The sequence below is a fragment of the Schistocerca gregaria genome, chromosome 2, assembly GCF_023897955.1.
Source record: "Schistocerca gregaria isolate iqSchGreg1 chromosome 2, iqSchGreg1.2, whole genome shotgun sequence".
Taxonomy (NCBI): domain Eukaryota; kingdom Metazoa; phylum Arthropoda; class Insecta; order Orthoptera; family Acrididae; genus Schistocerca; species Schistocerca gregaria.
In genome coordinates, this window is record NC_064921.1 from 636552630 (window position 1) to 636566877 (window position 14248).

At 42.1% G+C, this 14248-nt stretch overlaps 1 protein-coding gene across 1 annotated transcript in view; it reads right to left on the bottom strand.

Annotated features, from left to right (window-relative positions):
* The window catches only part of LOC126334667 (juvenile hormone esterase-like), a 191635-nt gene that overhangs the window by 66434 nt on the left and 110953 nt on the right, over positions 1–14248 (bottom strand). Inside the window, exon 6 of the mRNA XM_049997132.1 lies at positions 572–755. Coding sequence (XP_049853089.1) covers positions 572–755 — 184 coding nt within the window. The remainder of the gene's footprint in view (positions 1–571; positions 756–14248) is intronic.

The window sequence follows — 14248 nt, forward strand, 5'->3', positions numbered from 1 at the left end:
TATCGGCGAGCTAGTGCACCAACACGTCAGTTAGTACCTGCAGATGACGAGCACCTCTTTCGTTCAAATATTGTGCAACTTCCACAACATTATCCAGCGCGCCACCCGTGAACCACTCAGACAGTTACTATGTCGAGAAAGTCTCTAACAGCGTAAGAAATATGCTATCCGTACCGCAACCGCAAAGTGTCTTAGCCGCATAGTAATGCCGGCCGGGGTGGCCGAGTGGTTCTAGGCGCTACAGTCTGGAACTGCGCGACCGCTACGGTCGCAGGTTCGAATCCTGCCTCGGGCATGGATGTGTGTGATGTCCTTAGGTTTGTAAGGTTTAAGTAGTTCTAAGTTCTAGGGGACTGATGACCACAGCGGTTAAGTCCCATAGTGCTCAGAGCCATTTGAACCATTTTTTGAACCGCATATTAAAATTTAGCAAAATGCTTTAAGGTATTAGGAACAAAGGAACATTCAGTTGCCATAGAGGTCATTAGAGACAGGTTGTAAACTGAGAAAATATGAAGAGTAATGAACTGTATGCATAAATGTAATACGTGGAAGACCAGCGTAGACTCACAGAAGCGAGCGAAGGGCAGCGCCTCGTTGGAGTTGATGCCGGCGATGAAGGGGACTTTGGCGAAGAGGCCGAGGCGCATGAGCTCCCGCGGGTCGCCGTGCAGGAACGCGTCCTCACGGTCGCCCGCTGCCAGGAAGTCCTCCACCACCGGCAGGAACTGGAACGGGCTGTACTCCAGCTGGTCCTGTGCTAACGCAGGTCTCCGTCAGAACACACACATTAAAACTCTATACAGAAACACTAACGGTGCTGCTCATGTCGCCCTACAAGCCAAATGCCTTCACTGTACCATGTTGGGCACAGCTAAGAAAACAGAACCTCTTGGAAGTATTAAAGAAACTCACGACACTACTACATAGGAATTCTAGACAGCCTAATAACCCCTTTATCCTGAATCTGGTAAATTACCATCACAACTACAGCCTAATATTCGGTTTCCAATGGGAAGTTGAGACCACACAGATGACAAACAAAACCCACACGATAATCTAGAAATGTTGGCAGAGTTTATAAACAGCTTGATCTCTATGGAGATGATTTTGGCATGCTACAGGACCTAGACCTGTGTGGTGGGCCGAGATACGTTCAGCGCCCAACGACAATGTCTCGTATACTCGCCAACGAAACGCCCATGTCCAGCGGGTGGCCAGGTTTAGGCACGTCTGCTGCGACCAGCACAAACGCCTGAAAGCCAAACATCGATCCCCGCTAGCCTCGCACGGTAATAAACTCTGTGGTGGACGACAACAGGCCGACTTGCTGTCCACAGAGTCTCTGGCAGCTGCCACGAGAGCCGTCTGGTTCGCTGTCAGCAGAGCACACAATGACCACAGCGCCGCAGTCGCGGGCGCTATTTTACTTACGCAGTGTCACGTGCGCACTAGCAGGCCGCATCGTATCCTTGCGCATGCCGGCACACAACCACGAGCTAACTGGTCAATTACACCGACCGCTGCCGCGTTGCTCAGTGTTTCTCCGTAAAACATCCTGCAGTTGCAACGCCAACCTTGGGCTGATTTGCTGCCAGCATGCCGACCTTGGACTGCCTCCTTCACAGTAACTTGGAGCCACTATCCTTCTCGTCATTGCTACGCAGACTTGGCCTCCACTATTGGGCGTCCTGGACGCAGAATCATGTCTAACTAATGTATTTGGATCCCGAGACTGTCATTCTACTGTGTGGCCTTCCAGGCTTAAATTTTCTGTTAATTTTCCATAAAGTACTGATTATGCAAGACAAACAGTTCGTACTTCTGTTATCGCAGTCTGAAATGTTCCATCAAGAGAAACTTCAAGGAGATTGCTATTGCATTCTATTCTTATCATTGGTTCAGAATCGTGAAGTGCATCTTTAGCTTATTGTTAAGAACCATGTAATGGTTTGTCAACCTGTGCCTCAGCACCCTAGCACGAACTGTCGCTGTTGGCAGCAGTCCTACCAACCATCTGGACTGTCGCTGAGGTTTTCTTTCCGCTATTTGCGATGGCACTTTCTTACCTCTGTTCTATACCTCTACCTTTCAAATGCTTCTGTTTACTGTCTCTCCGCTGGGGCGAACTTAATGGATAATACGTACAACCGGACCAATGGACAACGACGCAGTCTTGCAATATATAACTGCAATACGGCAAACTATCTGTGTCGCGAAGACGAAGGTAAAATTTTTGTGATCGTCACATTACAAGCTTGTGTGTGAAGGAAAACCACTTCTATCGTCATCGATAAAAGAAAAGATTAGAATAAGTTCACTGTTAAAACAACGGTCTTAAGGCCTTCTGAACACGGCTCCAGCCACTACTAACAACACTCACTGAAAAATTTGCAGTTCAGCTCGTTACTTGTAGGCTGAGCACACATTGAGACTGATTCTTGAGTTCAGCAGTGCTGTGTTTCAGACTGTGTTTATCAGTTGCGATATGTGGGGAGTGATGGCTTTCATTCATTAAATGTTCTGCGAAACTCGAAGTGTCCTGTCCCTATTTAGAGCTCTCAAGTCTTCTGTATACATTGTTGGGAAATTTCTGCATGTCTGCCCTATATATTGGGATTGACAGGAGTTGCATGTGAGCTGGCACATACCCCCATTGCTGAATTCGTATACAGTTCTAATGTCTACTCTCAGTCTTTTTTGTGTTGTGTTATTTGTTCTGTATGCCACTGGGATCCCTTTCTTCTTCATTGTGTTTGCAATTCTATGTATTACTTTATTATTATTGTTAGTGTTTCCATTTTGTTTCTCTTTCTCTATGTGGTGTTACCTGCCTCGGTGTTTTGAGACTCTTTAGTTCTGCAATTATGTGAGCAGCCAATTTGATTATCTTTCATTTTTATCTTGTGGCTGAGCCTATTGATGGTGTTAGTTTTGTATCCATTTCCAAGAACAATTTGTTTGATTATCGTTACTTTGTGTATGTGTCATTAGAATGTTTGATAGGTGTTCTGTTCAACTCATAGAGCATTTGTAAGAAACTGGGATATTTGTGTGTTGTTCTGTGGTTTGATGTACACTCCTGGAAATGGAAAAAAGAACACATTGACACCGTTGTGTCAGACGCACCATACTTGCTCCGGACACTGAGAGAGGGCTGTACAAGCAACGATCACACGCACGGCACAGCGGACACACCAGGAACCGCGGTGTTGGCCGTCGAATGGCGCTAGCTGCGCAGCATTTGTGCACCGCCGCCGTCAGTGTCAGCCAGTTTGCCGTGGCATACGGAGCTCCATCGCAGTCTAACACTGGTAGCATGCCGCGACAGCGTGGACGTGAACCGTATGTGCAGTTGACGGACTTTGAGCGAGGGCGTATAGTGGGTATGCGGGAGGCCGGGTGGACGTAACGCCGAATTGCTGAACATGTGGGGCGTGAGGTCTCCACAGTACATCGATGTTGTCGCCAGTGGTCGGCGGAAGGTGCACGTGCCCGTCGACCTGGGACCGGACCGCAGCGACGCACGGATGCACGCCAAGACTGTAGGATCCTACGCAGTGCCGTAGGGGACCGCACCGCCATTTCCCAGCAAATTAGGGACACTGTTGCTCCTGGGGTATCAGCGAGGACCATTCGCAACCGTCTCCATGAAGCTGGGCTACGGTCCCGCACACCGTTAGGCCGTCTTCCGCTCACGCCCCAACATCGTGCAGCCCGCCTCCAGTGGTGTCGCGACAGGCGTGAATGGAGGGACGAATGGAGACGTGTCGTCTTCAGCGATGAGAGTCGCTTCTGCCTTGGTGCCAATGATGGTCGTATGCGTGTTTGGCGCCGTGCACGTGAGCGCCACAATCAGGACTGCATACGACCGAGGCACACAGGGCCAACACCCGGCATCATGGTGTGGGGAGCGATCTCCTACACTGGCGGTGCACCTCTGGTGATCGTCGAGGGGACACTGAATAGTGCACGGTACTTCCAAACCGTCATCGAACCCATCGTTCTACCATTCCTAGACCGGCAAGGGAACTTGCTGTTCCAACAAGACAATGCACGTCCGCATGTATCCCGTGCCACCCAACGTGCTCTAGAAGGTGTAAGTCAACTACCCTGGCCAGCAAGACCTCCGGATCTGTCCCCCATTGAGCATGTTTGGGACTGGATGAAGCGTCGTCTCACGCGGTCTGCACGTCCAGCACGAACGCTGGTCCAGCTGAGGCTCCAGGTGGAAATGGCATGGCAAGCCGTTCCACAGGACTACATCCAGCATCTCTACGATCGTCTCCATGGGAGAATAGCAGCCTGCATTGCTGCGAAAGGTGGATATACACTGTACTAGTGCCGACATTGTGCATGCTCTGTTGCCTGTGTCTATGTGCCTGTGGTTCTGTCAGTGTGATCATGTGATGTATCTGACCCCAGGAATGTGTCAATAAAGTTTCCCCTTCCTGGGACAATGAATTCACGGTGTTCTTATTTCAATTTCCAGGCGTGTATTATGGATAACAGTGTTGGTGCTTTTAGAATTTCTGCAGATGGAAAATTTGCGTTGGTTGTTGTTTATTGTTAGTGTGAGGTCGAGAAAATTTTGTTTCCTGTTTTTTTTTTTTTCAGTTTCCATTTTGAAGCGTATTTGTGGGTGGTCTGTGTTGATGTTATTGTGTAACTTGTCTACATATCTTATTTTGTGCTTCATCTATGAGATAAATTACATAATCTACCTATCAGCACCAATCGATTATTTAGTACTCTTCCGGTGCACAATGCTGTTGAATATTATGTTCTATATATGACCCAAGAAAGTTCCACTGAGTGGGGTTTCAATAGGCAGCTCCTCCTTTTGCAAATAGAAGTTGTTCAAAGTAAAATAATTTTGTTTTGTGATTAGCTTTAGTATGGATGAGAGTTCATTTATTTGTGTGTCTGAGACTTTCCTTTATTTAAGTGGTTGTTATAAAATGTTTATAGTTACTTCTGCCAGTATATGAGTGTACATGGATGTAATAACAAAAGACAAAAGTGTTGCTGTTGGGGAGGATACTGCTAATCTTAACAACAAATGTTACTGGCATCACTAAAGGCTGCAGTGAAATGATTGTCCTCTAACAAACTGCTGTTTAATTCTGACAAGACCCAGCATCTCCTGTCAGGGCTCTCTAACGATATAGAACCTAGGTCGTTAAACTTTTAGGAGTCCATATTAACTCCAGACTGAGCTGGCGACAACACATGAGTCACATTACCAAAACAATTTCAAGGGTAACATACCTAATGTGAAAACTGAGACATTTAGTTTCTCCTAACTCTTTAAGATTGACATATTTTAGACTGTTTCAGTCTCACATTTCCTATAGGCTGCTAGTGTGGATCGACTCTACACACATAGGTGATATATTGAAGATACAAAAATAAGTCACAAGAGAAATGTGTAGGACTGAACGAACAGATCGCTGCCGACTTCTGTTCAGAAAAATCAGTGTACTTGCAATTGTAAATGTGTGTATATTTGTCTCATCACTATACATTAAAACAAACATCGAAGAATTTCATATAACAGGATATATGCACCATAACAACACAAGAGGAAAAATTAAAATGGATATTCCGAGACACAGAATAGTAAGAAGAGCCCACTCATCCACAGTCAGCTCCTTAAAAATCTTTAACAAATTACCATCCTCAGAATGGTCCATGCCTTCTAAATTATTTCAAAGAAAAATGTACAGCTGTCTGGCTGAAAATACATTTTATAGTATAACAGAATTTTTTGATAAACAATGTGAACATATGTTAAAATTTAAAATTTATGGCTAAATGTTTGTAGTTGACTAGGTAATTCAGTATAAATGCTTGTAATTGTGCATATAATTAAGCATAAATATCTGTGACTGTGCATGTAATAAACTACATCAAACATATGTTAAAACTTAAAGCGCAAAGTTAATGTATGTAATTGTGTATATAACTAAACATATCAGTACTATGTATAACAAATAAAGCCTATTCCGTTATGTTAATGGTCAACAGCAAATAAAGATGAATATGTATCGCGTGTTTTCAAGGTTTCTGTTGTTTATGTATAAGTAGAGTTTCTGTAGGAATGTGTGCATATGTCTCCTTAATCAGTATAATGGAGCTTTTCTTAACTATACCGCTGGTCGGCTTGGAATATTAGGTTTGTGAATTTTTGGAATGGTTGTTAAGGTTGAAACTTTAGAATTCTTTTGTGTCAATCTTTTTACCTGGTTACGCGTGTGAGCATTTTTAAGAGTGTCTAAAAGTTCCCTTTGTATCTGTGTTGGATCACTGGTTAGCCTCGTTATGTTGTTCTCTTCCATGAATTTTTGTGTTTTTCCTACGTAGTCTTTCTCAGTTATTATGACCATTATGTTTCCTCCGTCTGATTTAATGTTGAGTAATTTCGATTTTTTTTGTGTCTATACTGTTGTTGTCTTTCTCAGCAGATGTTCAGATGTTTTTGTTTTTGTACTGATCGATTATTTTGTTCTTCCTGATTACCTGTTTCATTTCCTCTGCCATATGCTCTCTCACTAGCCCTGGATTCAACTCAAAGTATTAGTTCTACCACGTTCCTCTACAATGTACTCACTGTCAGTAATTATATATTCTTTCGTGTTATGTGTTATGTGGATGTGCTGGTATATTTGGGAGTTATCTTAAGTAACTGCTGTTCTTGTTTCGTGAGTTTTACATCAGTTGTAATTTCAGCTACCCTTTATCATATACACAAGACAAAATTCCGTATTTTACAACTGAATTTATTTATGTGTACCAAACATGTTTTGCCTGTGCGTCTTAGGCATCTCCAGCAATCTATAATACAAAAAAACTATTTAATTTGATATATTTTCATTTAAGATTTGTTGCAATTCTTGACAACTCATTTAAAAGCTAGCTGTTTCTATTTACAATTACGTGATTAAGGTTTTTATTTACATTTCATTTTACATTCTTTTTATGAATCCACTTGTTGTTCTGTGTGTGCTAAATGCATGTAGGACAGCTTTCTCACAACTGATATGTAACATTTAAAAATTTCGTTGCATATAACCTATCCTGTACCACACTGCAGACGTTCTTCTCAAATGTTTTGGGGCTATGTTCTGGGTGATGAGAGCTGTAGAGGGGGAGAGTGGAAGGAGGTGTTGAGGTGGCGATCAAGGAAGGGTGAGTGGTGGAGCACTCTGTATATGTATGCGTAATTTGTTTGATAGTAAACTGTGAATTAGTTTGAATATTATTCTTCCGTTATTGTTCTTTTGGTCATTGAGAATACTATCATTTTTTATGATCTATTTGAAATACTCTTACTGTAGGGTGAGCATTCCATTTCTTTCGTTGTTAAGGCATAATATTGCCATGTCTATTTTTATTTCAACATTACTGTGTTTTTCTTTTACTATTTGTTCTGGAATGGATACATTCACTCGTCAGTGACCTTATATGTACGTTGAACCTCGTGTTAAAATTCTTGCAATCATCGCAACACAGAGGTGTAGCTACTACATGTTAATTTATATATTCCTGAACTGTTGTATTTATCTCTCTATTCTGTCAGTTTTTAGTTTATTCTGTATTGTGTTCTTTGTCTTAAATGACGTATTAATTTTGTATTTTTTGAAGATATTACTGATCTTGTGTGTGAGTTGTATTTTATGGTGTGCCATGCTTTGTTGAGAGATGTGTTGCTTGATGTGAGTGTTAACTGTGTTACATATTAAATAGAAGAAACCTGCACTATGTGCATTTAATGTATATAGTACAACAAATGGATGCATAATTAATACATACATATTATAAAAAACAGAAGTTTATATTTTTGTATGGTCCACGTTTCCTTCTAACCCGCTGGAACGATTTCAATCTTATTTAGTATAAATATCACTTACTGTCCGGAAAATATCAGTATGAGAATACGAACCATCTATTTATTAACAGGGGTGGGGGTGAAAAACAGTGTAGTCCATGACACATGAATACCCATGTTTCATTCATACTACATTTGAAACAGAGAACACTTAGTGACCTGAAACAAACACGAAATATAATTTCAAACTTTTATGGAACGGTTTCTCGCTAACAAACTCCACATAATGATGAAAGTAAAAAAGTGTATTCCCTGCTACATTTTCACTGTTAGTGCAGTAAAACTGCCGCGTGAGGCATGTCGTTTTAATTTATTATTCCTTTACTACCACCTTTATTCGTGACACAATTTGCAGACAGTATTCACATCTATCAGTGAATACGCGAAAAAATTTATATCATTGTATGACCCATAGTTCAGGAGATATGACGTCATAATAACCAAGATGCATGAAAAGGACAACGTTGTCCTTATTGCTTCGTTACTACTTCTTTACTACTAACTCTACCCGGAAGACATTTCACAGACAGTATCCCCACATGTCTCTGAATGTACCTACAAAAATATATCATAGTATGATATATAGTTATGGAGATATCGTATCGTAAACATTGTGCTGTGTGCAGTTGAAAAGGTAAGATGAAATTCACTAGAGATACCGGCGAAATACGTGTGAAAAATGGTTCAAATGGCTCTGAGCACTATGCGACTTAACTTCTGAAGTCATCAGTCTCCTAGAAGTTAGAACTAATTAAACCTAACTAACCTAAAGACATCACACACATCCATGCCCGAGGCAGGATTCGAACCTGCGACCGTAGTGGTCGCTCGGTTCCAGACTGTAGTGCCTAGAACCGCACGGTCACTCAGGCCGGCTACGTGTGTAATATTTTAAATTTATGTGAAGTACATTTTACGTGTGCAGACACAAGCTCATCCTAAATCGTGGAACAATTTCTATAAATTTTGGTACACGCGCTAAGTAGTTAGGATCCGGAAAGAAATGCTATGGGTTTAAGAACAATCCTCCTCCTTTGGGATGGGTGTGATAAAATGGAGAGGAAAGGGGGAGGAGGAGATGGACAGAGATGAAGAAAGAGGATATGAACGCAAATGGGAAAAGGAGTAGATGGACAGAGATAGGGAAGAGGAGATGGACAGAGGTAGGAAAAAGAGGGAGGTGGACAGAGTCAGGGGGGAAGAAGAGATGGGGAGACTGAGTGGGAGAAGGGGATGAAGAGTGAGAGGGGGATGGAGGGATGAACAGAGGATGGAAGAAGGAAATGACATATGGGGAAGGAGGAGATGGTAGAGTAGGGAGGAGATGGACAGAGAGGGAGGAGCAGATGGACTCAGAGTGGGGGTAGAGGAGATGGATGGGGAAAGGGGTGGAGGAGGTGGACAGAGAGGTTTGAAAGTGGGAGGTGGACAGAGAGAGGGGGAAGGAATAGATAGACATATAGAGGGGGACTGAATAGATGGACAAATATAAGATTGGAATAAATACATACCCAGGTAATGCTTCGTACTCGGCTAGTAGGATATAAAATGAATGTAAGTAAAAGCCACAAATATATGATTGTAAGATAATTAGATTTAAATGAGATGCAAAGAATCACTACAAATCTCATATCAAGAAACGTAAAATTAATTAATTTTCCTTGTACTAATGACCACTCCAGGTGCCTAGCATAAATGGGTGTAACACGTTTCGTACACAAAAATAAATGTAGTTGCAAACGTGGCACATATTCTTATTTGTATGACAAAGTATAATTGAAGTTATCAACTGAGGAGAAGTGGCTGCAAATATTAATAATATCAGTTAAGTTAATCAGACATGTTGTTTGTTCATAAGTTTATTTAATTTCTCTTGTTGTTCTTCCCATGTCTTTCTCATTATTGATTCTATGAGGTATTTTATTCATTCTAATATGTTATATAGTAATGAGGAACTGGCTATTCGATTTACTTGTTCTAGGTGCAGTCTGTAAAAGTTGATACCCCAACGTACCACTCCACTCTCCCAAGGTCCCTCAGTCAGCTCTAAAGCATGTGACCAAGACCAGTGCAACATGTGCAGTTTTCCACAGTATAGGCTACGTGCAAGGAAATATTTACTTGAAGAAACAAATACTATGTGCATTTTGTATGTGTAGAACAACTACTAACTACATGGACAACACACAAAAATTAATGTAAACAGAAACATGCATAAATAATTGTAAATCTAAATACCTAGATCTAGACAAACTGACCAAAAACTCAACTTAGAATATACCTATTTAAATAATTTTTATGTATTATAGAACACTGAAGATGTCTAACACGCGTAAGTGAAACAAGGTTGGTACCCAAGAACAAATTTTAGTTGCAAAAGACGGAAGTTTACTTATGTTTATGATAAAGCATAATTGACATTAAGTGGTTGGGTTCAGGTACACATGGAAAATAATCTTATGGAATGTACATTTCTACTTTGTAGTCATAGCATATTTCGAGGTCTGTTGTGCTTGTTTGGCGTACATTATGTCATCCGCAAATGCATGACCGGTTGTCATCAACAAATATGAAAATATGAACATAAGAAATCTGTTTTTTAAAAATGAAATTTGCGGCAGTATTGTGAGACAATTTTGGTGGGTACTAGGTCATAACGAATTCCGTTAATTGGTCGACATCATTTGTTCCGAAAGTCAGAGAAAAAGTATGACATTCACTTTGGCATTAATTTTAGTACTGTGACAGGTTGCTGTTGACGTGTGTCGTGAGATGTACTGTGTATCGTAAGACTTCTGAAAGCCGCAGCGGGAATTCGTTACACGTTACCAAGCGTGGGGGAAGGGTAATAGTGTGTGTGTGTGATTTCTTCTCTGTATCATATACCTGTTCTCATACAGCAGTATAAAGTGTACTGTTGCACAGCATTGTGTTTTCATTTATTACGTTTTTGCGTTTCATTAGTCTTTGTATTTGCTTGTTTTCTTCTAACGTTAATTTGCAGCGCACTACTGCTGTGTTTCAGAGAGTGTAAATTTTAAATAACTCCCACAACAAGTGCTCTGTCTCAGTGTAATCCGACTTCCTCTGCCGTCAAGACACGTTTCCGTGGCTGGTTCTGTCTCCACACAACCTGGCCCTATCGTTTTCGCGCCATGTTGAGACTTAAGTCACGAGGAGAACACGTCAAGTGCCATCATCTGATATACCAGGAAATTCGCTCAATGGAAGATGAGTCAAAATTAGCGAACTCTTGCCTCGGCTCATCTGTAGTGACTCGACTTTTTCTGAGAAAATGACGGTCAAATTTTTCGCTGTATTTTTGAGGTACTTTATGTGCCTTTTACCACGCGATTTACTCGAACGAAATAGTGGATCAGTGGTTAGTGACAAAAGAGAGAGAAAGAGAAAAAGGGAAAAAATGGTTAGCGTGTCGGTTTCTTAATATTGCACTCCGTGTTCGGAACCCGATTACTGCTTTTACTTATTTTATTTTTATTGTTTCCATTTATCTACCCACGTCCGTCGAATGTTTCTTTGTTTCTTATCAAATTAGAGAACACAAGGATGTTATATTAGCTGTAAAATTAAAACTGGATCTCGCAATAAGAGTCACACATTTATTATATACTATATGTGCGTATGGTATGTTAAAGGCGTTACAGCTTTTACCGATAGTTCGTTCTCATATACATTCTTCAGGAAGGTTTGATGCATTCCCTTGGATGTCAACGACCGTAGAAACATTGAAACACTGATATTGTGAACACTGCGAGCATTGCTCGAATGCAGGTTTACCGCAGTCACAGATCTTCATATGAATCTTACTCGGGAAAGAAACGTCGTTAACAGTCGTGAAGATTTCACACGTTGGCAATAATTTCTCGGCAAACTATGTGTAACGTATCACTTTTTGGAAAACTTGCGCTTGGAACTGTTTGTAAATCAGGATATACAACAGGAATTTCACCGAAAACAATTTCAAATAATTTTCTCTTTTTTTCTTTAATTCATTCTAGCAAACGAATTAAGACAACCTTATACCAATATACATTGGAAACCGTTCGTGTGATGATCCACAGACATGGGTATGTAAATGAAAAACAAAAATAAAAGCCGCGAGGCTAACCATGATACCACCATTTCGTCTGACGAGCTCACCCGGTAAAAGGTACATATAGTGCCTGGAAAGTAGTTCGAATAGTTTGACCGTCGTTTTTTCAGAAACAGCCGAGTAGCTACGATAAGCCCAGGCATGTGTTCGGTTATTTTGACCCCTCTTTCACTGAGCGAAGGTTCTGGAAATCGGGCGATGCCACTTGCCATGTGCTCCTAGTGACTGCAGGGCCTGTGTAAGACCGAAGCGATAAAAGCTGCCACTTGGGGTGCCAAGCCAGGTGGGGCGACCAAATGCAAGATTTGTATACAGTGCGTATCACAATTAGTGGCGAAAACTGACACGGCTAAAAGAAAAAGGGTGGGGAGGAACACCAAACCGTAAGTTGCTTCTGTGCAAAAAATGTTCTCGAGCAGGCCCTGACTCTACCACCTTTCCCTTTAACAAACTACACTGTACACTACACTGTACTCTCCACTCAGGGTAAACTGCGGCAGTTTGACTTCATAGAGGCAGTCAGTGCAGTCACAGACCTGGATACATAATTCATACATACGAATTTTCTTTAATCAGACGTTGGCGAACTTTGATGTTTGAGTGTGGATAAAACGCTGTCAGCTCAACTCTTTAGAACCTGACCATAACCCAATGTACACGGTGAAACGAGCGATACATTCCACTAAAATATCTTTGTGATCGATGTTTCAGCGAATCAAATGTAGGGTCAGTCAGTGGTAGGATCAGTCAATCGAAGCTGTTTCTCAAGCTCCAAGCTCTTTGTGTTGCGTAAGGTGACAGACAACGGATGTCACTAGCCTACGCGGACGTCCGGCCTTGGCGCCGAGACGGAGGGACCAAGCCGGAAGGCGCCCGAGAGCAGGGTACATACGGTATTTTGGCTAAAACGACAGTTGTGGCACCGGAGAGACCTTCCTCCCACTGGTCGCACCTAGGGAAGATTTTCAAAGGGACACACACAACCACGGGAACAAACACTGGCGAGAAAATCGTGAATTCTTAATATGAAAGTAATATGCACAGTGAGCGACCTAACATAATGATTAACATGGAAAAAGACACATACAGGCTACCCAGGAAGGGAGATGTACGTCTTCTGTGTAACATTAATAAAAATTATTTTATTGTTCGCGAGCGAGGAGAGAAACACACTACAGTTGAAGTGCCCAAATAGCAAAAGAACAATATATTGATTAAGTCTAAAGGAATAGAATACAATGGACAGTTTCTGGGGACAGAAGTCCGCACTAATCGGTTTAGACTGAAAGTCAGTCATTGACGTTGCACTGGTATGTTCTCGCTCGGCCGAAGTCCGTTGGACCTGTCATCGGCAGTGGGGTGCAGAATACTCGAGGACGGCTGGCGATAGGGTCCAGCGAGGCAGGGAGCTCGACGATGGTTGGGACGAAGCCCAGGAAAAAATGAGCTCAAAGACGGCTCAGACGTAAGTACAGTGAAGCGGTGAGCGGAGGATGCCCTCGCCGATGGTTCGGTTGCACGCATCCTGAGGTGAGAGACACCTCCTTAGCTTCGGCGAAGTAACCTCTGCATATCAGCCGAGAGGCGCCCTAATTACCCGCCCGTACAAGGATATTATATCTACGTCTGTATCCATATCCATGTTCTGCAGAGCACCGGAAAGTGCATGGCAGAGGGTACGTTCCATTCTATCAGTTATTAGGGTTTCTTCCCGTTCCATTCAAGTACGGAGGGCAGGAAGAATGATTGTTTAAATGCCTCCACGTGTACTATAATTAACCTAATCTTGTCTTCACTATCACTGTGGAGTGATAAATTGGAGTTTACAGTATATTTCTACAGCATCAATTACAGCTGGTTCTTGAAACTTTGTAAGCAGACTTTTCCGGGATAGTTTACAGCTACCTTCAAGAATCCGCCACTTCAGTTTCTTCAGCTTCTTTTTGACATTCTCTCATAGGTCAAACAATCCTCTAATCAGTCGTATTGCCCTTCTCTGTACACGTTCAATACCCCCTGTTAGTACTACTTGGTATGGGTCCCACACACTTGAGCAGTGTTCTAGAATGGGTCGCACGAGCGATTTGTAAGCAATCTCCTTTGTAGACCGATTGCACTCCCGGTATTCTACCGAGAAACCAAAGTCTACCACCTGCCTTACGCACAACTGTGCCTATGTGATCATTTCATTTCATATCCTTGCTAAGTGTGACGATGACTCTCCAACCAAGATAACATGCTGC